We start from the raw sequence: 24,689 nt of genomic DNA, 5'->3' as shown, positions 1-24,689 counted from the left end.
GTGTCGTCACGCCAGGGCCTCTTCTGGTAAAGTGGTGCTTGTGTAATGAAAGTGGTTGTTGTGCTGTCCACTGCAAATGTCTTTCTTACCTGGATGAATATGTCCATTCATGCAGCTGAAAGGAAGATAGCATTTATGCTGTGACCCTAATGTTGTGTTTCATGGAACATGTGCTCCTGTTTTCTGTTGCTTCTCACTGTGGGATTGTCTGTTGTGCATGCATATCTGTGGGTGCTGCCTACAGGTCATTAGGTCATTGAAGCACACACAAGGCTAGAGAAAACCCCCAGAACCCCCAAACACACCAGCTTCAGAGTGTCAGCTGACTTTTTTTTTTTATCATTTGAAGGCCTGCAAATCTAACTACCTGATTTTAGCTTATTTTATGTTCACATAGTGTGCATTCCTAACTGTGACACCATATTGAGGTAACCAGGGTACAAACACAATACTGAACGGACTGAAGGTCAATAAGGGCCCAGCTAATGTTTTGCCTGGTGGCCCCTAACAGGATTAGCAGGCCATGAACACACACACGTAAATACTGTAAACACATCTGGATTTTAAGAAGTTTCCTCTGAACAGAAAACAGAAGACTGAATCTGATCTGAACTGGAATGAATTGACCGACCATCGCTCGGTTGAATGAATCAGTGATTTCTTTTGTCTAAAAAATGACTTATGTTTGTTAGCAAAACAGCTGCCAACAAATTGTACGTCAATCAACGTATTGATTAACTGACTGCTGCCTCAGATCTACATCTATGATTTGCATAAAGACCATCAAATAGCGTTACATTCATGAGCATTGTCCGTAAATTAAACTTGTAAAACAAACACTTAGTAAAAATGGATGTCATGACTGATTCTGTGAATGTGCTCTTCTTGATTGGCTGTTGGTCAACAAACACACGTCTCCAATGTTGCTGTTTCCCATCATAAATTTGCGAGCAATTTCAAAATCCAATAAACTTTCCTGCTCACAACTGCATTATACCGCAGTGATTCATCTTCGACTGGTAATATTTATAACAAAGGCAACTAAAAGCATTTTGATGGATTACTGTTCCTTGCCGGCAAGTCTGTTGGTTTTTAAACTAAACTGGAATAAACCGAAACCAGAAGAAGCTTTCAAAGTTGGAAGCTTATCTTAAAATAGATGCTGTTTTTTGGAGAATATTCTCGCAGGATTGTATAGTACACACAGTGAAGCATGCAGAACTGCTGGTCCTCCGAGATTTGAATCTGATTTCTGTTGGAGTTCAGGTTGAGGTTAGTGTGAGACGGAGTGTCAGTACCACAGATGGGAGTGTGTGTTTGTGAGTCCTGTCCTTTCAGTGTCTCCAGCACCTACATCCTGGAGTTCAGCCAGCGGTCTCTCAGCCCTGCCGCGTGCAGAGCCTTTTTCCTGCATTTCTGTTCAGCCAATCTTTCTCCTTTAGTGTCAAGGATTAGTCTGACACCTCCCGACTCTCTGCCTTTCAAATAAGGAGGACTCCTGCTGAAAAGCTGAGAGGGTGCTCACCATGTAAAGCCGGTACTCACACTGCTGACGCTCCTCATCCTTGCCCTTCGCCTATCTCAGCTCCTGTAAAAAAAAATCCATGAGAAGTCCCCAGTGATCCCCCCGGATGTGAGAGGAAGAATGCGTGGTTTTAAAGGACTTTGGCTGTGGAGCCGCTGTGTGAAATAATAATGTCCAACTCAGTCAGGAGGCCCGGCGAGGAAATGCGCATTATGTTGTCAGCTTGATCCTTCAGGAAACCCTTCTCTTCCAGTGCCCATTTGAGAAGAGTTTGCAAAGGATTGGTGCTGAGGAAAGCTGTCGAATCTAGCGGCAAGGATGGGTTTGTTAATGGTAATGTTTTCAGAATCACGTTCAGTTGAGCTCTTGTCAAGTCTTGGTATCAGCTTTCTGTGTAACACATTGCATGTTACATCATTGTGTTTCTTGTTTAATTAAAAAAAATGTTTTCAAGAAACATTAATGTGACAGATGTTTACCCTGTTAATACTGGATGACAGACGTATCAGTCAGGCCACATGGCCACAACTTAAAAGTAAGATTCTGGTCAGATTACCACAAAATGCAGTTTGATCCTCAGATGATTTCAAATCATCTTCATGACCTAGTTGCATTTTCTGGTCAATAATTCCCTTGAATCGTGACACGGTATCTCACTGCTAGACTGAAGCCCCTTTTCCACACTTTACTCTGGTGTCTGTGTTCAACTGGAGTCTACAGTTATTTATTTTCAACATTATTTCCATGCATACGCATCTCCTGCTTTCCTACAGAGCTTGATGAAGTGCAGTGCAATTTAATATTTTTTTTAAAGATAGGATGAACTGGTTATGAAAGTGCTCAAACATTGACCCTTGTTCATGAACATGTGTAGTTTTCAGCTGCACTTTCCTGCAGGGCTTTTCTCCTCCAACGCATTATACGGTTCTCTTTCTACACCCATTCTTTTAATGCAGTTCTGAGTAACTGTCTGCCTTGTGTCGTTTTCGCTCTGAGTTACACATTTCATTTAGCATTTGTTATACTGGCCAATCTCTTAGCTCTGGTAGTTCAGAACGCAAGAGTTTTCTTCAGGCACAAGTAAAATGTCAAGGTGGCAGCTGTTTCTAGAACCGTAGGTAGTGCACACGCAAACATGGGGTTCTATGGTGTTCACCCACAGGATGGCCCCAAAAGCAGTTCAGGATGGCTCTAAAAGCAGTTCAGGATGGCTCCAAAAGCAGTTCAGGATGGCTCTAAAAGCAGTTCAGGATGGCTCTAAAAGCAGTTCAGGATGGCCCCAAAAGCAGTTCAGGATGGCTCCAAAAGCAGTTCAGGATGGCCCCAAAAGCAGTTCAGGATGGCCCCAAAAGCAGTTCAGGATGGTCCCAAAAGCAGTTCAGGATGGCTCTAAAAGCAGTTCAGGATGGCTCTAAAAGCAGTTCAGGATGGCTCCAAAAGCAGTTCAGGATGGCCCCAAAAGCAGTTCAGGATGGTCCCAAAAGCAGTTCAGGATGGCTCCAAAAGCAGTTCAGGATGGCTCCAAAAGCAGTTCAGGATGGTCCCAAAAGCAGTTCAGGATGGTCCCAAAAGCAGTTCAGCATGGCTCCAAAAGCAGTTCAGGATGGCTCCAAAAGCAGTTCAGGATGGCTCCAAAAGCAGTTCAGGATGGTCCCAAAGGCAGTTCAGGATGACTCTAAAAGCCAGCCTTAATTCTCCTAACGTGAGGCATAGTTGCAGGCATGGGCGCTTTTGAGTGACAGGTGGGTGGGTCTCCTCTGCTGGGTCACCGTTGCTCCATAACCGATCCACATCTTTGTCAATTTTTTTGATTAGCCAGGAGTTACGCTGTGTCGCCAAAATGGCGACGTCCAGAGCATCCCACTTTGAGCTTCACGACGGCTCTACAGAGACCTACGGGGTTCATGACGGAGACCACGTCCATATGATTTACAGGCTATGATCAACATAAGAGCAGTCCGGGACAAAAACAGTTTGTGTTGGAAGCAGTCCAGATATTCCAATGGTTCTGTTAGTCTTGTTGTCTGGACTTCAAAAGGCAGGTTTGCCGAGCGTACTCATGCTGCCAAGAACCCCATGACCTCAGAGACAGCTTCACAAACGTGTCATTATGTTGCTTGTGGTCCAACACCTTTTTGTTGTGGGATGTAACAAACAATGCAGGTCCACTAGCAGAGCTTGTTTCCTGAGGAATGGGTTTTGAAATCAATATTTCAAAAGTCCAAACCCCGTCATTACAATCTGTCACTGTCTCAATCCTTCCTTGCATATCCAAACAGGTCATGTCAGCTCATTGCCCTGGCATGTCTCTAAGAGATTGTTGATTTGAATCTGTTTTTGTTCAACATGGTCCCCTGGCTCCCAGTCATTGTCAGCCAGCGCCGCCATGCCGCCCGTGTCCCTGTATGCGGAGTGATACCCGGGGCTTTATCAGCGGCAGGTCCACCCCACTGAGCCACATGTTAAGTCAGGTGGAAACCTGTGACTGGCAGCAGATTGTGTGAGGGAGCATTTCAGAGGCAGTGTTAAAATTAACCAGCGTAATGAGGAAATAAGTGACTTATTGGCGCCACAGTCATTTCCTTCATTAAGGCTGATATTTATGAGCATCCATCAAGAGCGGAGCAGCCACCGCTACAGCTCCAGGTTTATGGAGCGTGGATTGTCACCTTGTTCCAATTATCTGCTACCTTTGACTGTGCTGAATGTTTAAACATTCAGAGAAAAGGACATGGCGCATCATTAGTTGTTGTGCAATGAGAAAAAAAGGAAGTGAAGGGGGAGGCTCGTCTGGGCTCGGCAGTGTCGAGTTATTTTTATTCCTCATAGCAGCAATTAGTTGATGAGAGTCAGGATGCTTCGTGGCGAGGAAGGTGTTGGATGGAGGACAATTAGATGCCCCAACCATTAAATATGTTAGTGCTTTAAATTATGTTGAAGCAGTGTGTCTTTCTGGTTGAACAATTTCAGTTTTTTTCAGCTGTTTTCTTGATCAGTCGTCTGTACTGGCATTCACACTTCTGTTTCTGACATGATCAGTAATGAACAGGCTAAAGACAAAATAAATCTAATAAAGGAGTTTCAAACTGCATTGTCAAACACATTTCATCCAGAAATACGGAATTACATTTCTATTCAAAGCAAAAACCTGCATAGGGAAGACGTTGGGGTGGATTCTTATGTCAAACAAACAGGTGTTTCCTCCATGAGACCGCTGTCTGCCTCCCATGTGAAACCAGAAGTCAACATTCACACATGTTAACATTACGTCAAACGTTTAACATCCACATGCAACATAAGTCGGCAAACACATTTATTTTAAGCCAAACCATGAACTTTTACTAAACCTCAACCAACCTATTTGTTGCCGAACCATAACTAAGTAGTTATGTTGTCTAAACATAACTAAGTAGTTTTATTGTCTTCACATAACTAAGTAGTTTTGTTGCCTAAACATAACTAAGTAGTTTTGTTGCCTAACCATAACTAAGTAGTTTTGTTGTCTAAACATAACTAAGTAGTTTTGTTGCCTAACCATAACTAAGTAGTTTTGTAGTTTAAACATAACTAAGTAGTTTTGTAGTTTAAACAAAACTAAGTAGTTTTATTGTTTAAATATAACTAAGTATTTTTGTTGTCTAAACATAACTAAGTATGTTTGTTGTTTAAACATAACTAAGTAGTTTTGTTGTCTAAACATAACTAAGTAGTTTTGTTGTCTAAACATAACTAAGTGGTTTTGTTGCCTAACCCTAACTAAGTAGTTTTGTTGCCTAACCCTAACTAAGTAGTTTTGTTGCCTAACCATAACTAAGTAGTTGTGTTGCCTAACCATAACTAAGTAGTTTTGTTGCCTAACCATAACTAAGTGGTTTTGTTGTCTAACCCTAACTAAGTGGTTTTGTTGCCTAACCCTAACTAAGTAGTTGTGTTGCCTAACCATAACTAAGTAGTTTTGTTGTGTAACCCTAACTAAGTAGTTTTGTTGCCTAACCCTAACTAAGTGGTTTTGTTGTCTACGCCTAACCAAGTAGTTTTTATCCCAAACATAACCAAGTAGTTTTTATCCCAAACATAACCAAGTAGTTTTTATCCCAAACATAACCAAGTAGTTTTTATCCCAAACATAACCAAGTAGTTTTTATTCCAATCATAACCAAGTAGTTTTTATCCCAAACATAACCAAGTAGTTTTTATCCCAAACATAACCAAGTAGTTTTTATCCCAAACATAACCAAGTAGTTTTTATCCCAAACATAACCAAGTAGTTTTTATCCCAAACATAACCAAGTAGTTGTCTAAACAGACGGTTTCTCGTCTACTAAAAGACCAAACTGTGATAAACCTTAATGTTGCTCCCAGCAAGACACAAACAAGCCGACCTCTGTTTCTAAAACAGTTATCATATTACCGTCACATAATTCATAATGTTTTAAAACAAAAGATATATATATATATATATATATATATATATATATATATATATATATATATATATATATATATATATATATATGTATATATATATATATGTATATATATATATATATATATATAAGTTTTAATAGTTGCCATTATTTATCAACCCCGCTGGTAGGTACTCCCCAATGCATGGCATAATTTGAATTCTACTGGTGATACAATTTGTGAAATCTAATATATTTTCATAATATAATATTTGCAGCTCATGTAAGAGCTGTCTGGTTTTCTTTACAATGTGCGCTCAGGAAGAGAAACTTTACTTCTTCGGAACAAAAACGGCTCCAAAGTTTGGAGTCACAGCAGCACGGAGTGAGACGTGCACCAGCGTCTCTTCTAAATAGCTCTCCCACAGATACGTCGTGACAAGACTCAGGTCGCACCGGGTTATGCAGTTCTTACATTCTTCTGGAATCCGCCAGTTTAGCTAAAGATGAGAATGATAATTACCTGCGAGGTGTCATAATAAACTGTTCCTTGTCAGAACATAAAAAAGACCCAGGAAAGAGGTAGATAGATGGAGCATCTGATGCAGAAAGATGTATGAATCATACATCATGTGCGGACAGCGTGAGCGGACAGCTTGTGATAGCTGGCGTGATAGCGTGGCGATATAAACTGTATATATATGTATATATATATATATATATATATATACACACATACATACATACAGAGATAACCGCCGTCACTCTGAGAGCTGTCGCTCAAAGGGCAGGGCGTTTTAAACGCTAAGCTATCACGCAACGTTGATTTCTCCACGGTACATTCTGTTGTCGTTGTTTTGTTTTTCAAATGTCACGTATGACATGAATATGTAATTGCCTGGAAATGTATAAAAGACAACAAGGAGGCAGGGTTAGAGAGAAATACAAAAGCTGACAGGAGTCAGTTTTTCATCACGTGTGCTCTGCAGATGGAAATGATGAATCGATTTCATACACTGTCCCCGAACCCGTCATCCAGCTCTGTCCCTCGCATCCGCCGCCATGTATCAGCAGGAAAAAGAAAATGTAAACTCTGTATGTTTATAGGACTGTTTTGGATCTGTTGTTCACTGATTGCTGGTGTTGAGCGTTCTGTCCAGTTTCTCATTTATATCCTGTAAGTTTAGCTTTTTTTCCGGATTTGCTCGCTCATCACACACAATTCTGAGTCTGAATCTTATTTGTTGTTCATTCTGGCCACATGACATCTATTGCTTCTGTCCATCCGGGGAGAGGGATCCTCCTCTGTTGCTCTCCCGAAGGTTTCTTCCCTTTTTTTTTCCTGTGAAAGGGTTTTCTCTATTTTTTGGGGGGAGTTTTTCCTGATCCGATGTGAGGTCCCGGGACAGGGATGTCGTATGTGTACAGATTGTAAAGCCCAAATTGAATTCAGCATTGTGCTCCTAAGGCACAGATAATTGGTTCCCCTGTAATGCAAAATAAATAGTTTAAGGTTGTGACAGTGCCATAGATTTTCCTTTAAGAAACTGTGGCTGGTGACATGTGTTTTCGCTCCCTAACCACTTGAAATGGTAGAACATTAAAGTAATACAACTTTGTTAACTTAAGTAAATGTAATGAATTACTCCCATCTCTGGCATTCAGTTACATCACAAATTTGTACCCATAATTCTATGTCATTACCTGCTTTTACAGCACAAAACAAATGTCACTGTGTGTTTTACCATATAATGCTACTTACAATGCTACCTAATGGAGGGTTTTATGAGAGAGCATCTGCAGCAGCCCTGCTAGCGCCTCGCTTTTGTCTCCTTCATTTCTCTAGAATGCATTGAACCCAAAGAAAACAGGTTGTAATGGTGTTTTGAATAGCGAAAGGATGCGTGTGCTGTCGCATTATAATAAAGATCTACCTGTCCTGCAGTAGGTAATGTCAGCATATTATTCCCATTCATTCACCTCCCTGCCTGTTTGTTTTATGTTTGGCCTCTCTTTACACCTGCATCCATTCATTCACCCATTTAACAAGGACAACATTGATTGAGAGAGGTGGTGAGAGGGCCGATTCGATTTCAGGGGACAGAATTGGATTTGATGGTGGGGCATAATAGCTTTCATGGGCTTTTCACGGCACTAAATAGCTTAGCTGGAGCTGCCTTGATAGGACTGAGGTGTAATTCTGAGAAGGATCCCAAGGATGGCAGGAGCACAAACATCCTGTTCCTTATTCTCCCGACCCCCAGAGCTCTCTGTATGGAGGTCAAGACCTACCTTCCAACTAGAAAATACAATTCCCTTGTAAGTCAAGCTCTCACGATCCAAGAATGGCGTTCCCAAAACTGTGCTTAGCTCTATGAGCGGCCACGACGAGCAATAGTTGTGAACTGAAAAATGTAAAAAAAAAAAAAAGGGCGTGACCCGCTGTGAATTCTTGTTAAAGACACGGTGGGACAGCGGCAGCACAAAGCTGTTTATTTGTGGAATTAAATCCAGGCCTTGTGGCAGAGATAAGATGTATTCAAACTCCACTGGCACAATTTTGGTAATCAGTCCCTCCTAATTCCTCTCCACTTGGTCCGCTCTCATTTCATTCATCTGCAAATTGCTCCGAGGACAACAGTTTTGCTTGAATGGGGGACAAATTGTATTCTCTGTACACTTTTCCATTCTATAATATGTTAGCTTTTGAATTCAACCATTTCCCACTGAGCAATCATTTTTAAATTGCAAGCCGCTGCTGCTTTACTATTGTTTGTAAAAATAAAATGAAGTTGAAAGTGTTTTTCCGCGACTAGATCGTGCATCTACCTGAAAGGAATTTGCCTCGCTATTGTTGAGTTGAATATTGTTCTTGGAAAAGAGACGTGGGATGATGGAGTAACCGCTGCGTTGGTCTGCAGGTGCCACGGGGGACGCCCAGCCGGACGCCCCGCCCTCGGTGCAGGGCACCTTGCCACACTTCATCCAGGAGCCGGAGGACGCCTACATCGTCAAGAGCAACCCCATCAAACTGCGCTGCCGAGCCGCGCCCGCCTTGCAGATCTTCTTCAAGTGCAACGGGGAATGGGTGCACCAGAATGAGCACTTCTCCCAGGAGTATAAGGACCTCAACACTGGTAAGATAAAGCCAGACAATGTGTCTGTATCTCAGTTCAATACCTCACTTGAATAGTTTTTATACCTTCTTGAGTGAGAAGTTATTATTAGAAATGCAGGCATGGTTTTCTCTTTCACTAAGAACTTGAGAAGTCTGGGTTTTAATTCAGCAATAACATTTAGTATCCTTGGAAAATGTTTGCAGGCAACAAGCTTTTATTTTGGATTTGAAACAAAGATTCAGTTCACTCACTGAAAACACAGGGGAGATCCTTTCATTTCATCATGCATTAATGTAGCATTTCACTCTGCAAGTAGATGGTTTCAGGTCCTGATCACAGCTATGTATACGGACCTCCAGTAACTCAGATGGTTTAGGCCTAAAAGCCAACAAAGGCAAAGCAGCTTCAGTAATCACAGCTGGGTCAAGCAATATGTGCAGTATGTGCTTATTGCAAGCTCCTGCATCGCTAGACGGAGGGGATGCTGAACCACATCAGCATCATCCAGTTGGTTTCACACAAGTCGTCACTCACAGAAATGTATAGCATGATTTGCAAATGCTTTTCTCTTATGATCACATACTGTGAGTTCCTCAGTTCTTCCCTGTTGGACCCCTTATTCCTAGGAGTGGCTTGTGAAGACAGTTTTCTGTGACTGGAGGGAGTCCTCCAATCTTTGAATGCAATGAACATGCTTGTAATCATTATGTAATCCATTATGCTATCCGTGTTATACAATGATGTGTATTCATCGGGTTTAAGTCCCAGTTATGTTTAAGTCCCTGTTTATTTATGTTTTCATGTTCGTAAATTACATTGAGTAGGAGTTTAGTGATGTTTAGACCATGACTAATCATGGAGGAGATATGTGGACCCTCAGGCGAGACCAGCTGGAAAGAAATGATGCTTGAATACAGTCATTACATGTTCAGCAAACTCTGATGAGAGTTCCAGGCCGAGGTTGTGATTTGACGTGGCGGGCCATACCAATTAAGTCCCATTATTTTTTTGTCAGGTGGAAGCGTGTTGATTAGACGACCTGACTTAGGCCTCCTGAAGGGATCTCTGGAAACAACAAAGCCAATGTGACACCTCGGCTGGAATGCTCCGTGATTAGAGGCAGTGTGAAAGCCTTTCTTGTATTCATGAAGGTCCCTCCACAGGAAAGAGGCTTTAATTGCTTCTGGAAGTTCATTATAGTGTGATTGCTGTGCTGTGAAATTGTCGTACGCTTGATAATGGCAAAATGAAATTTGGAACCTCAGTTGTTTGCTGTTCTGTCTGCAGACGAAAAGTACAAGGGGAAGTTCACTTGGTGGTGTCAGTCAGCTTCAAATGCCACATTAGCACCGGGCATCCAGCAGGATGTGACAGATAAGAGTGAGAAACGACCAAAAGCCTGCTTGGCCTCCAGGCTACAACATGCAGCTGCTGTGTTAACAAACTGCCAGAAATGCCTGATTCCAAAATGAAAGCCAGACTATTGAATACAAACGCATTACTCCTCTTATAATGTTGAAGTTGACTACACAGTGGAGACAGACAGTTGTTCATTCAATGTATGTTCACGTTCTCATTGTAATCTAAGCTAACCTGTGGATAAAACTATCTCGGAAGGGATCCGGGTGCTACGGTGGGCGGGATGCCCTTCGAGGGGGAGAAAGGAGTGTTTCTGGGGTTCGAGGTAATTTTCTCGATTTTACATAATTTCTTAAATTCACCTTTTTATGATACATACACATGTGTTGCATATAAAACATTGCAGAACAATCTCAGCTATCTATATAATGAGGCACAATTGCCCTAAGACACAAGTGTAAAGAGATAATATGGCCCTAAAGCTGAATGTGAAATGTAAGCTACATTTTTGAAATTCTTCAGATTTCTTGTGAAAACATAACTGTTGGTGCTTGAAATTGGTTTAGGGATTTCCTGATGTTCATTGGGTAGTTTCACACAAAATGTCGACGGACACCTGAATCGACAAATCACGGTGAAAGGCGGAGCTCGACACTGACTCCACAGGCTGTGAGCTCCTGTGAGAGACACATAGGAGCTTTCAGAGCAAGGGGGCGATAGTCAAGAGTCTGGCACATCCAACAACATCTGAATCATATTCACTGGAGGGAAGGAAGGCACGGGAGAACCAGAACCAGAACCTTAATCTGAACTAAACTACACACTGCATTCAGATTAGCATGTAAACATGTCACACACAGAGCTGCAACCAGTGTAGAGATACAAGATTAATACTCAATACTGCGGTGCTGCCTGTCCAACATAAACACGACAACAGGAACTCTCGTGAATACATAGAAACCTTTGTGATAGTTAGCCAAAACCAAAACTAGCGTTTGGCGGCTATTGTTAGCGGATGTTAACAGTTTAGGTAGATACTGTATATAACTGATATATAACTGACATTATTCATTCAGTTTTCTGATTTTACAACTTATACTTTCATACGTTTCAGCATGTAATAAAAATGCATATTTTGTGTAAAATCCAAACAATGAGCAGGCCCGTAGAGATTACCCCGGCAAACCGGGGGGGGGGGGGTCTCGCATGGACAGGGGGCCTCGCGTGGCAATTTAATTTTTTTTAATTTTTTCTCAACTTTCCACGGCGCAAGTAACGTTTCACAAAATCGCTCGTAACAACAGAACAACGGATTTCAATAATAAACACATCTCCGTGACCGTGCGGGCATGTAGGAGTCGAACGGCTCCATCTAGATCCTTACCAGCCACCTATAAGTAACTTTAAATTCCGTCAACCGTCGGAGATTTTTTTATTTTACATTTCTGGGTCCAGCATTTCCCCTGTCAAATGGACGATCTTTGATCCACCTCAGACGACACATGCGCAGTCTCCTAAGAGAATGCACCCGGGCTGGCTTCTGGGAAATGTAGTTTTCTTATAGAACTTTGACGTTTTTTATTTTTGAACTGATTTACACAGTTTTCCCCCTGAAAAGCCTTCAAATGACCCCAACACTTTGTTTTTCTGTGGTTTTCATTGCATATTAGGGTTCTTTAGGCTCTGTTCTTTCTAACAAGGGGTGTATTAGTATGTGAGACTGTATTTTCTAAAGATTTTTATCATAGTGTCAAAAAAAGGAACCAAGATACAACGCAAATGGCTGTGTTACTCCCCCAAAATTGACAGAGTATATTGTGAGCCCTGTTGGCTTTTTGGTGAGAGAAGATCTGCATGCCATAAAAGTGCCTGGACTACAGGAATACATGATTGGCAAGGACTGTCTAGAAAAAGAAAAGAGCAGGAACACACTCGCTCACATACCTGTTTGTTTATCTTTGGATAATGACCGCCGGACAATACATTATCCCTTACATATGGGGGGGGCTCTCAGGGTTATTCTGCAGGGGGGCATCATGTGTTTCCGTTACGGCACTGACAATGAGCTTAAAGATGCTAAAATGCTCCGTAGATCCTTCGGATGCAAATTAAAAAAAGCTCTTCAACCTGTCATTGTTTTCATTGTTTGTGACTTTGCCCCTTAGGTTTGAATCCATTGTCACTGTAAAAGTATTGCAATGAAACCACTATCATTATTGAATGTTTTTACCATGGCTTTGGTCACACAAACAAACAAAAAAACACTTAATCACACGATTATCTTCAATAATGAAAAGTCCTTGAAGGCATTACTCTGAGTTACTCTGAGTTATTTACATGAGGACACGATTAATATTCCTGTTTTCATGCTACAGAAGATTGTGTGAATAATGGATGAGACGCCTCCTCCTCCGCAGCATCACGGTTTACCTCTCTTTCAACCTCAAACCTGATCTCTCTGTCGCGGCGCTCCCGTGGTACTCCTCTGGCTATCTTTGTGCAAACACTGTAACTAAACCATGCTTTGAGTCATTATTTCTCCAACATTGGGAGAAATACACACCATTCTGTAATTAGACTATAAAGCTCCACAAAAAAAGCTCAAGGAGATGGCTTTTAGCCACAACAGTGTTTTAGCAAACAACGAGAAATGCTCTCATGGACGGTCACATGAGACATTTTAACACGTCTTGGCAGGAAAAGCACATTAATAATCAAATTAACAACATTGATAAAGACTGCATTCCATTCATTTTAAGCGGCTCCGAGGCTCCGTCATGGCTTTCTGTTGCACTTAATGGAGCTGCAGCATCGTTAATGTTATTAGTTACACCTGTGCTCTTCCGCACATGAAGAACAGCCTATTGTTGAAGGAAGGAGCTTGAATGGCGTTAGTAATGGATAACTGCTGTGCGTGTACATGCACAGCTAATGCAGAATGATAAAAAAGGCAGTGAACCACGAAAAAAGGGATAATGTTGGATGCTTTAGCCTGTTTTGAAAAGAAAGCATGTTTAAATGCGATATAGGTGTTTAAATGAAGTGATAGACATCCATTTAGGTTTAAACATGAAGAGAATGGCCAACACAGCCTTTCAGAATAGTTTTTCAGAGAAAAATGAATAAAAACTACACAGTGAGACGGAAGCTAGCCTCGGGTGGGACTTTAAATGACCACAGGCATTGCTGTCGGTGAACCAATGCCATCACCAAAATGCAGTGAAAGCCACAGCACCAACGTTCAACCAGCGCTCAACCTCAGGCTGGATGGGAGATCGGCTGTTCCTTAAAAGCAGTGACTGTGCTGAGGCGTAAAGCCACCCAGCTGAGGGAGGACTTGTAGCTTCAAACGATAATACGGAATTCTGGGAGTGCATACAGTTCTTCCGCATCAGGGGTGTCAAACATGCGGCCCCAGAGCCAGAACCGGCCAGCAAAAGGGTTCAATCTGGCCCACTGGGGGAAAATTGTAGAGATCAATAATTCAAATTTTTCAATAAAATGCACTGCTATGTAAAGGATTTTGTGTGGCCAGCAAATGCACAATGATCCCCGACAGCCTGATAATAAGGAGTTACAGTCTTGAAGTGACAAATGTGTGAATCAATTATAGCATCCATATGCTATATTATATGTAAACCAGTGGTGTTACGTCTCACTGCTGCAGTCCGTGTTCTAATGCTCGTTGGACATTGGTTTGGGAGGTACAGTGGTGTAGATTGCTGGCTTCTGTCTGCTCTCTGAATTAAAGTTTAGATCACTGGAATTATCAAACAATTTGCTAAAAGTGTATGGGCTAATACCGTTTTTATTTCATTTTATTCAGCCTTTATTTCACCCGGTTTGTCCCACTAAGATCAAAGATCTCTTTTACAAGAGCGACAGAGTTGCAACAATAACACATAAAAGCGCAAAGATGTGAGTAACATTAAAAATGATCAGAGAAAACATTTGCACACGGACATCATGGACTCCACCACAGTTTTAAACGTGTGCAGGGTCACTAGCTTTGCATTGGAATAGCAGTCTGCAGATTGTTCCATGAAGAAAATCTAAAAGCTTTTCTTTCCCAACTGGAGGACAACAAGACGCAACAGAAACTGTGATTTCCATAATAATTCCATGTACATAAAGCAGGCCAATTTATCGTTGAGTGTAAAACAGATTGAACAGTAAGATGCCCAGAGTTTGTAATGAATCCCAAAGCCCATGATACACACTATCCAACATGTGAGGACTGTGAGCACATCACCATAATCAATACCTGGTACAAGGTAGACTCCAAATGTATTAATTCATTTCTAAAGTCAAACCAAGTAAAAGTTTTTTTGCAACACAATGGATATGAGTATTACAAAAACAACAATTGTAACATGCAGCCGAACGCTGATGAGTTAATGCAGATTCATGCAGCGGTTCATTTCCTCTTCCTTCAGTTGGGCTCGTCGCAGATCATTTTTGAAAGGGAAATGTTATGCATATTTCATACTCATTAACTCAAATTAGGCTCGGCTTGTTCATCAGCATCACCACGTCAGTAAGTGCCTGCCGCCGTTGCCACTTCTCACCGACTGACTGACAGGCACCCTCCTTTCAAAACCCGTTTCATCATCAGTGCCACTCCTCTGACTCCCATTCCTGTCTTAAGAAAGTTGGAAAATGACGAGCCATTTTACCTCAACTTACTCCGCCTCTCACTATACCGTCACCACACTCAGGGTTCATACACATCCTGACCAATGGATTTCCATGACTTTTCCATGACTTTAAACCAAATTCCCATGACCAAACATTTTGTGAAATCTGTGTAATCATGAAAAAGTGAGTAAATGTATTTAAACTAACAATGAGAATACAAAGCATACAGTAAACCTAAAATGACACAAATGAATGAGACAATGGTTTGATTAAAATAATAAACATTTATAGATGGAGCGTATGCCTGCTTATATTAAAAGCATATTCATTATTTCAAACTCAGCGTAAATGAACGTATGAATATAACAGATCTCCATGACTTTTCCAAAACTTTTGGGATTTCATTTTTTCCAAGGACTTTTTCAGGCCTGGAAATAACCATTTTAAAATCCCATGACTTTTCCAGGTTTTTCATGCACACTTAACTGCCTGTAGGTCTGCCAGGCCAAGTGAACTCTCCTGCTGGCCCAAGTGGATTAGCAATTAGAGGAGCCTGAGGATGTCCTCGCCGTCGCCCCCAGCATAGGCCCCGCCTTCTATCAGTAGTAAACGCAAACCCAGAGATAAGGGCGATCTTAACGGGGAGGCTTTGTCCTGGCTCAGTAACGGACAGCAACATTGTGTGTTGGATTAGTACGGCTAATCAAAGAGGAAGATCAGTGAAGAATTGGAATGCTATTGATTAGGACATGGGCCCTCAATGCCACCAGGAGCACCTGATAGCATCTCTTATTTACCAACCAGCCTGATGAATCACTGCACGCTGATAAAACTGACAATGCCCTTGAGTTTCCCAGCAGCAGACACTAAGGGGCCGTTCACACCAGACGCGACTTTTAAAAGCGCAGCCGCTTCAAAAACGCCTTGGCAAAAACGCACTGGCCAAAAAACAAAAAACAGCCCGGTGCGCCTGTGGAGCGGGTCTGCGTGCGCAACCGGGTGATAAGTAACTGCCGGGCGGTAGCCGGGTGATTTTGGCCCGGTTACCGCCCGGATCTTTCAATAGGGAAACAATGGTTTTGCTAGCGATGCGTTTTTGAGAGTCGCGTCTGGTGTGAAGGCAGCACCGTTTATATCTGGAATGTGTGCCGTGCATTTGAGGACAGACGAACCTGCAAAGTGTGTGCATAGATATTGATTGCATGTTTTATAGATTATTGTCGCCCCATCTGGAAGAAAAAAAACATTGTCAGCAGCTGTTTGCAGATTACATTTTAGCAAGTTCATTTGAATGTCACTTTGAGGCCTGAATGTGACCAGAAATGAAGGAACATACTCACCTTGTAAAGTCGGCTTGTCCTTGTGAGTTTTCTACTAATCTTGACACTTCAGCGTGAATGTCTCCTTAGCTGAGAGACTTACTCAGCTAAAAGGTTGGCTCCGTTAAGGAAAAAGTTAAGGCATTTACTGCATTGAAGGAGTTTTAGAAGATTTTTAGAAGTGATACTTGAGAATAACATAGGACTAGAACAACAAATTAGTCAGTGGAGGACTTTTGGAGGAATACAATAATAAAAATATATATATATATATATATATATATATATGCAAAAAGAAAATATATATATATATATATGCAAATCAAAGCAAACGGAAAATAATGAATGGGGAGGAAATTGCAATATATTAATTAATTCAGCGAATGTGGACATGAAATTACTTGCATATTACTGAGTGTAAATATCCCATAGCATAAAGCCCTAGAGCAGTCATTATTGCAAAAGGTCAGGAGGAGCACAGCTGCGAAAGATTGTTCCAACTTGAGAATCAATTGCTCATCGTTAAGCGGACCTATTGGGTTCTCCCGGTCACAGAACCCTCGGGTTCATTTTCTTCATTTTGAACTGGTAAGAGAAAGTCAGAGTTAAGATCATTTCCTTACGTTGGTTGTAAAGGTCTTTGGTGTACCGGTTTGACTGTCTTCCACCCACAGTGGCCTTCACTGGACCAGAATGTGATGCCGCTTCAAGGCGATTGGCTCTTTGAGCAACCCAGTGTTCAAAGGGTGGTCGGCTCCTGAGCTACAAAATACTCATCTGCTCACAAAACCCAGATGAGATTAAAGGCAACAGGATCACACCCCCGGTTGAAAGGCGTCCTGGGAGAAGTAGTAGTAGTAGTAGTAGTAGAGAAGAAGTGAAGTAGATGAGGCAGGTTGAGGGACGATGATGCATAACATTGTGTGGATGGGATGGTGGATCTTTTCCTGTACGACCGGACTTCTGTTCCTGTCAATCTTGGCTCATTAGACTCCAGAGTTGGGTGAAGTACATAAGCTTTAGTTGGACTCTTTCCTGGTAATACAAGTTTTCATCAGGTCAGGTACACATATTACAGCAGATTAACAAGGCAGAGAGGTGACTCGGGTGAGAAATGCAGAGCATAGAAATAACAATTAAGGTTTCCTTTATTCTCAGGCGTCGACATGCACAGCAAAACTCGACGCAGCTCAATGCAATTTTGAGAATATCCGGCGCAAATCTCTACTAAATGCCTTGTTATCATTAAGGCTTCGTCCACCTATTTTTATGCTAACTAAGGCGTACTGTAATACAAAAGCGGACCGGCAATCGCAAAATGAAATACAATTTCCACAAAAGGATTTCTGCAGACCTGAAGCTGAACATTTTTATCAGTGAATACCTTTTATAAATTGTGATTGAAGCGCATTGTCCAAAAAATAATGGCACAGTTTCAGCACTGCTGGCTCAATTTCAGTGCACAGCACTTTAAACAAGCCTCTGAGCATTATAAAATATCTTTAAAAACATGTCCATCACTGTGTTACATATAGGGATATTACTAGTTATGCAAAGCGGACAACTGAGGAAGAGAAATCAGTCCACATATTGGTCTGGCCAATTTATCAATCTGGCTTTTAACCTTTTGATCCCCGATTCCCCCCTTAGGGGGGAGAAGCCCTTCTAGAGTTCTTAGTGAGGTCTGTTCAAGTAGTCGTATGAACCCAAAACGAGTTCTAATACTAATATTTTTTTCAGAATTTATTTGTGGGAAAAAAATATATTTTCCAAAAAATCACTTTTATAACATATTTTATTCATAACTATAAACATCCAGCATGATATGAGCAAGATTTTCCAAAAATGCCTTCTCGTGCCGCCCCTGAGTTGAAAGATCCCTCTTTGTAAAGTTAATGACCTAACAAATCGGAATATGCAAGAACATTCACGATAAAATAAACCTTGGGGAGTTATCAAGGAGTTTTGGTAAAAAAACATTGTCGTTCGGTTCAAAAATGTAAAAGTTATAACCTTTATGTCTAAACACCATTGGTTTAGGGCATGCTGAGATTAAAAATGTGCATAAATCTCTGCTTAAGACGTGTGACGCGTTTTAAGAAACCTCTCACGATCACGGAAGCCTCCAGAAAAAGTCAAAGCGAGTAGAAGAAAAAAAACAGTCCTGCCACATTTTGATTGTTCAGGTACTAATATACTACACACAAGGATCTGTCATATGTTATTAGACTCATACAAGCTCATATGGTTATGAGGAAGTGTCTTTTATTGAAATCTAACTTTGTAAAGTTATTGACGATCTAGTGAAACGTTACGGCCGACCGCCGGAAATGGTTACGGAGGTTTATGTAATTACATAAACTTAACGGTAAATTACATTTTTTCTGTTCTGATAGAACTCTTCCCACACGACTTTACTGTATTTCAGCAATTTAAATGAAGTTAATCAACCTTGTGGTTCTGGAGATCCTTTAGGAAACGTCACTTGACTTATGTTCCTCTTTCCTTGTCCGATAATGGGCTGGGGTTTCAATTGGTTGTACATTATTTGATAATCTTTTAATATTTTTTAATTTTCGAATAGTGTTGCCTTGTTCTTGTAGATGGGTAAAAGTTACAAATCTTGTTTTAAGACCATATTTATTTTAGCCAATTATGTGTCCACATGGTGAATATCCCTAAATATAGTTATCCATCCATTCATTATCTTGAACAGCTTATCCTTCACAAGGGACATATTTCAACCCCAAGTCTCCACTCTATGTATTTGGCCATTAGCTGGTGCTGGGCTATCTTCTTTTATGTTTTAAGACTGCACACAATTTGTCAAAAAAGTAGCTGTTGCAGAGGAACAACCTGCCTAAATATCAAAAGAGTTCCTGCTTGATGTTGTTTTTTGATATTGGGGAAGTTTCCGACTTTTCCGCAGCTTCTGAATCATTTGCTTGACAGGTGCTTTCATTAAAATCATATTTGTGATGCGCATGATACCAGTCACTTCATCAAAGGACTGCATGGACACATTATTAGTCAAGTGGATCTGTCTGTTGAAGCTTGGATAAGTTGGCACAGCTGTCTATCATTCATGCCTTCTGCTCTACTAATAACTCTGCTGATATACATCTGAGACATGAGAGCGAAAGAAATTGGAAGGCAGCTATATATGAAAAGAATATTACCAAGGTTTAAACCAATATGGGATTAGGATTTGACTCAACAGTGTTTGGGTATCGGTCTGTAAAACCTGTAATGAAACCGGCCTCATGCAGTCATAAGGAGCTGAAGCAAAAGCATTTCATTCCCCTGTCAGTCAGTGGGCAGTTCAAGTGTCCCATGGTGATCGAACGTGATGCAAGATGACGCACCTTTTATTCACTTTGGAACAAGTGAATCACTTCTAAAGGAACTGTGGTGTAGCCGGCCACGCAGGATTCACCGGCTACAATGAAAACTAAAAACAAGGGAGACGTTAAAGGTCAAAACATTTCAACCTGATGCAAATTAAAGCAAAATTCCTGTAGTCATTTGCCAAAACACGGACAAAGGTGTGAAACATTTCCGTGGAACAGACAGTCATTACTGCAGACTCTAGCTATTTGACATTAGCCTCCAAGAATACAGGTTCAAATAATATGTGCCACAAAGCCCTCCGAGACAAATTTGAATTTGTGATGTTGGGCTAAATAAAATAAACTGAATTGAATTGGTTGCTTGTTTACGTGACTTGCTAACACCGAAGCTACTTGCTACTAAACTACCAACAAGCTAAGATTGATGGTGCCCTACGTTTTCTTGTCCTCCTCTAGGAGGTGTTAACTGTTATCGAATACAATGTGAACACTATACATGTTGTGCAGCCCATGGGAAGTCACCTTCAATCTCGAAACCTGTCAGCTATTGCCTGACAACCGACAAGCCTCTGGGGGCGAGGGACTATATTTCTGGGGTTCCGGTGAAACCAGCTGATATCCGGGCCAAGACTTCCTTTTCCGTGCGCTGCTCGTGGTTTCTTTAGTTCGATTAGCAACTTGAGACACGTGGATGAAGTTGGACTTGAGAGTCTATGTCTACAACAGAATTGTTTCACCAGTAGCCAGTTGACAAGCTGATTTCAAACTAAATCACTGTCAGACGATAGCTGATGGGCTCCGAGACTGCATTGTGGCCAATGTGTTCCGTCTCTTGAGTGTTTACTTTGCATTCAACCAAAGCCTGCTCCAAAGTGATTGGGCATTACTGCCTTGTAGTGCAAAGAGAAACCAAAACACTTCCCATTCAAAATATTGTCCTGTTGGCCACAGATATAAACTCAGAATCTTTATATAGGAATAAAACAACTGTTGAGACTTTAGCCGTAGCTAGCGTACCGCGTCCACCGACTGTTGGTTTCAACTAGCACAGATGCTAGTTGACAGATGACAAATGTCCGCACATTGGCGACAACTTGCATCTTTTTATTCATTTCATATGCAATTGGGCCACCTCCAAAGTTTTGGAGTCTCAACAAACCATAAAGCTGCATTAACTTCTGATTAATGGCTCTACTATGTTTGCCTGCTGACCTGTGTTGTTGGGAGCTGGCCAGGTAGTGAGCATTGAGTTTTTCAGAACCTTTTCTGCTAAAAACAAAAATGTTAATATGAAAGACGCTAAAGTGCTCTTTCCATAATTGATTGCAAGTGAATCCTTTTACCTTAACAATCTCCCTCTATTATACATGGATACAGCATAATAAAATGTAAAAAGAAAATCTAAATAAGGGCAATTATTATGAAAGAGTTCATGCATATCTAGTTTAAGTAAAAATGAGGACGTCCAGTTTTTGATCAGCATAAAGAAAGCGATAAACAAATTGACATCCGAGGTTCACCTTTCCAATCTTCTGTTTGATGCTCCTCCCGGAAATGCAAACCACATAATTCCACATGATCAAGATTCATGTCAGCCTCAGGAGATGAGTAAACTGGATGTAGGTGGTTTTCCTCAACTCCATCCCCTGAAGTCAACGCTGTCCTATATTCTATTGTGAAGAAACTCTTAACACTTCCTCCCACGGTTCCCTGGAAAAAGGCCCTGTCTCGCCAAATCTGGGAGAAACTCACAGAGGCGCCTTTGGAGAGAGGGCAGACTGATCCCCTGGGTGCCGGGTGGAGAGCGGCTCCCTCCCACCCATATGTCCCGGGCAGCGTCACTCATTGGCTCCGCCTCTCTTGGCGCACTCTAATCATGATTACTGCCTCGAACCCGGGAGTGTGAGAGGAAATCAGCATCCACCTGACTCTATCAGGGGGAAACTCTTTATCCTTGTTTTTTTAAAAGAGGAGACGTGTTTATGCTGTAAGGACTCACGCATTCGCCTTTATGTGATTTTAATTGAGGCAGTTAAGCCTCCCTTGGAGGAATCTGGCTATTAAGCGCTTGGAGTTGCACACAAACATGTACCCATATAGAATCCCTGTGTTCAATACTTACCGATGAGGCAGAAAGGAAAAAAAAAACATTGACCTTTCTCTCCAGAATCCGTGGAGTGTGAATGTTATCGTTGGGAAGCAGCGAGTGGACAAAGCGTGCGCCTTCATACACTGCAGAAGCTGTAGCACATGTGTGTGTGGGAGTGGGTGTGTGTGGGGATGTGGGAGGTAAGTATTTATCTGTTTGTAAAACAGATACAACAATTGTATGAGAGTTAATGTGCATTGTGTGTGAAGCTCAGCCATCTGGGTATGTTATTTGTACTGCCTGTATTAGTATTACATGCAGCATATGTACATAATGAGACCGTGTTTGTGTGTTAGGGTGTGTGCATTGTGTGTGCATTGTGTGTGCATTGTGTGTGCTTGATAACAGGTTGTCGGTATGTATGTGTGCTGAGGTTGGGGGGTTGTTTGTTTTCTTGCATGTCTGTTGGTGCACGCATGTGTGCTTTTATTGCGTTTACAGTGTGTGTCTTTTGCATATTATAGAATATGTTGAGTTAATGCATTTGATGGTGTGTGTGGTGTGAAGGTCTGAGTAAAGCAGATAAGCGGCCACAGTCCTCACCTGCTTGTGTGTGTGTGGTCAGATGGGGTTGCTGGGCGCGGCGGTGAGACCTCACCACCCTTCTAGCTACTCCACTGCCGCAGCCTCACCTTTTCCAGCGCGCTGCGTATCTCTCAGGCTGAAACATAATGGCCTCTAAAGCCGGGATTGATGTTTTCTTTGCCCCGGGGTTGCTTTGTGAGCCAGTTAATGGGGTTGTTAACCGAATGTGGCCCGGACAATACACCTCACACACACACACACACACACACATATACGCACACCGTCTAACCACCACTATAGACTCCTGGGGGGAAAGCAGGAGTGATAACTTTTTCCCCCTAGAAATGATTTTATTTTGCCCCACCTCTGCATGTTTGCTGCCAGGGCTGAAAACTAGGCTGAAAAGGTTTGCCATTTTTTGGGTTTTGTTTTACGAGAGAGAAAGGAACCCTTTGACGCTACTGACGAGTCAGCGAATTTGGCTATAATACCTGAGCAGTCACAGGAGTATCGATGCATGCGCTAGTATTTTTACTTCCAATTTGGACCCTTGGGACGCAGCTGGGCGACACTTACTCCAGAAAGTGAGGATGCAGAATAATGAGGAGCCTCTCGGTGCTGCATGATTTCAGCAAGACAGCTCGGGACCGGAAGGTTCACTTTTTAGTTTGTTAGCATTTTTGCCATTACATCTAATTATATATAATAGTCGACAGTGTGGCAATACCAATACGGTCCCCGTCTGGAATCAAAACAAGGGTATTTTGTAGTATGCATGATGAGTATGAGGTGATGTGTAAGTCCTTAGTGATTTCCTGAGTGTTCATTGGTTAGTTTCACACAAAATTTAGACGGACACAAAAATCCACAAATTACAGCGAAGGGCGGAGCGCAACACACACATCACATCCATGTTCCTAGCTCGCTGTGTGAATCACGTACGCTCTCGTGAGAATAAGTACACGGAAGTGGAGAGTCTACAGATTCCGACAACATTTGAACCATATTTCTGTGATGTATGATTGCGGAGATATTAATAAAAGCATCAGGTAAAAACTGGCGCGTTCGTCGCCCCACAGAGTTAAGCATTATGCCGCTGATCACTGCTTTCCATCCATTTATCATCCATGTTTTGCCTCTTGTTAAGGCCACAATGGCAACAGTGTAAACAACGGGCTAAGCAGGGTGCTCTCCCTAGCATTTGTTAGCATAATGCCCCCAAAGGGATGCATCTTCCGGAAGAGTCCTCAGAAGTAGAAACGCTAACCCCAATCTGCTTAACTCGGTTGCAAAATGCTCCTGCCTCTGCAGCAGTACCGTATCATATTCAAAATATGCATCCCTAAAGCCCCGTACCAGGCTACTCTCCACACCTGGGCTTTCTGCCCGTGACAATCACAGGCAGAATTAGTGAAGGCACAACCCTGGGCGGCTGTGGCTCATGGGTAGAGTGGTCGTCCAGCGACCACAAGGTTCACAGTTCGATCCCTGGTCTCCACACAGCTCGCATGTCGAAGTGTCCTTGAACCCCCCATTGCTCCCCGGGCGCCTCACAGCAGCCAGCCCACTGCTCCTTAATTGCTAAGGATGGGTTAAATGCAGAGACCAAATTTCTTGTATGTAATATGATGAACGTAGTTAAAGTTTGGCGGAGCCTAACACATTTTAGTTCCTGCGGCGAATCTGCGTGCCGCTTTAAATGTATTTCCAAAAGGGGGCGCCGAAGGGCCCTTCTGTGTAGAATATGGGGAGGCTGATGGATAGTCATTGTTGAGGATCAATACCAGCATCACGTAACAGCAACAATGCTCAAGGAGATAGGAAAGGAAGCATTGGAACACCTTTCTGTAGCATTTAGAGAATTCCACCAGCTCGTATCATGGCTGACACTTAATACTTTCAGGTCATTTCCCTCAGTTAGGAACCTTCCCAAGCAAAAAAGACTGCAGCCGTGGACCATATGGCTCGTATGGTCATATGGCCCCAGCACCCCATAGCCTGAGGTTCCCTGTGTTCCTCTCTGCTCATTTGGCAGACCTGCACCAGTAGTATAGCAACAAAATGACTTGCACTTGCAGAGAAAATGAAACTAATGCAGGTGTGATCTAGACAAACTGTGTAGTCCTAATGATTGGAATGAATGTGCTCAATATGGTGTAGTACAACCGGTTGTGCAGATGCCTCCTGGAGCAGAAACAGAAAAGGGATGAATGTGAGAACTTAAGTTAGCGATAACTTTTCACTTGAGTGGGTCGGCTTGGTGTATCAATCTGCATTTAACTCCCCATCCAGACACAGC

The 24,689-nt window shown here is 42.0% G+C and overlaps 1 protein-coding gene across 1 annotated transcript in view; it reads left to right on the top strand.

Moving 5' to 3' along the window:
* unc5db (unc-5 netrin receptor Db) overlaps positions 1 to 24,689 on the top strand; it is a gene marked incomplete at both ends in the record, with an annotated part of 192,231 nt that overhangs the window by 78,014 nt on the left and 89,528 nt on the right. The window contains one exon of the mRNA XM_079222973.1: positions 8,853 to 9,068. Coding sequence (XP_079079099.1) covers positions 8,853 to 9,068 — 216 coding nt within the window. The remainder of the gene's footprint in view (positions 1 to 8,852; positions 9,069 to 24,689) is intronic.

This window comes from Taurulus bubalis (genome assembly GCF_910589615.1).
Source record: "Taurulus bubalis genome assembly, chromosome: 8".
In the NCBI taxonomy this organism is placed as follows: Eukaryota; Metazoa; Chordata; class Actinopteri; order Perciformes; family Cottidae; genus Taurulus; species Taurulus bubalis.
Note: the sequence above shows the minus strand (reverse complement) of the source record. Positions and strands in the feature narration are given on the sequence as shown.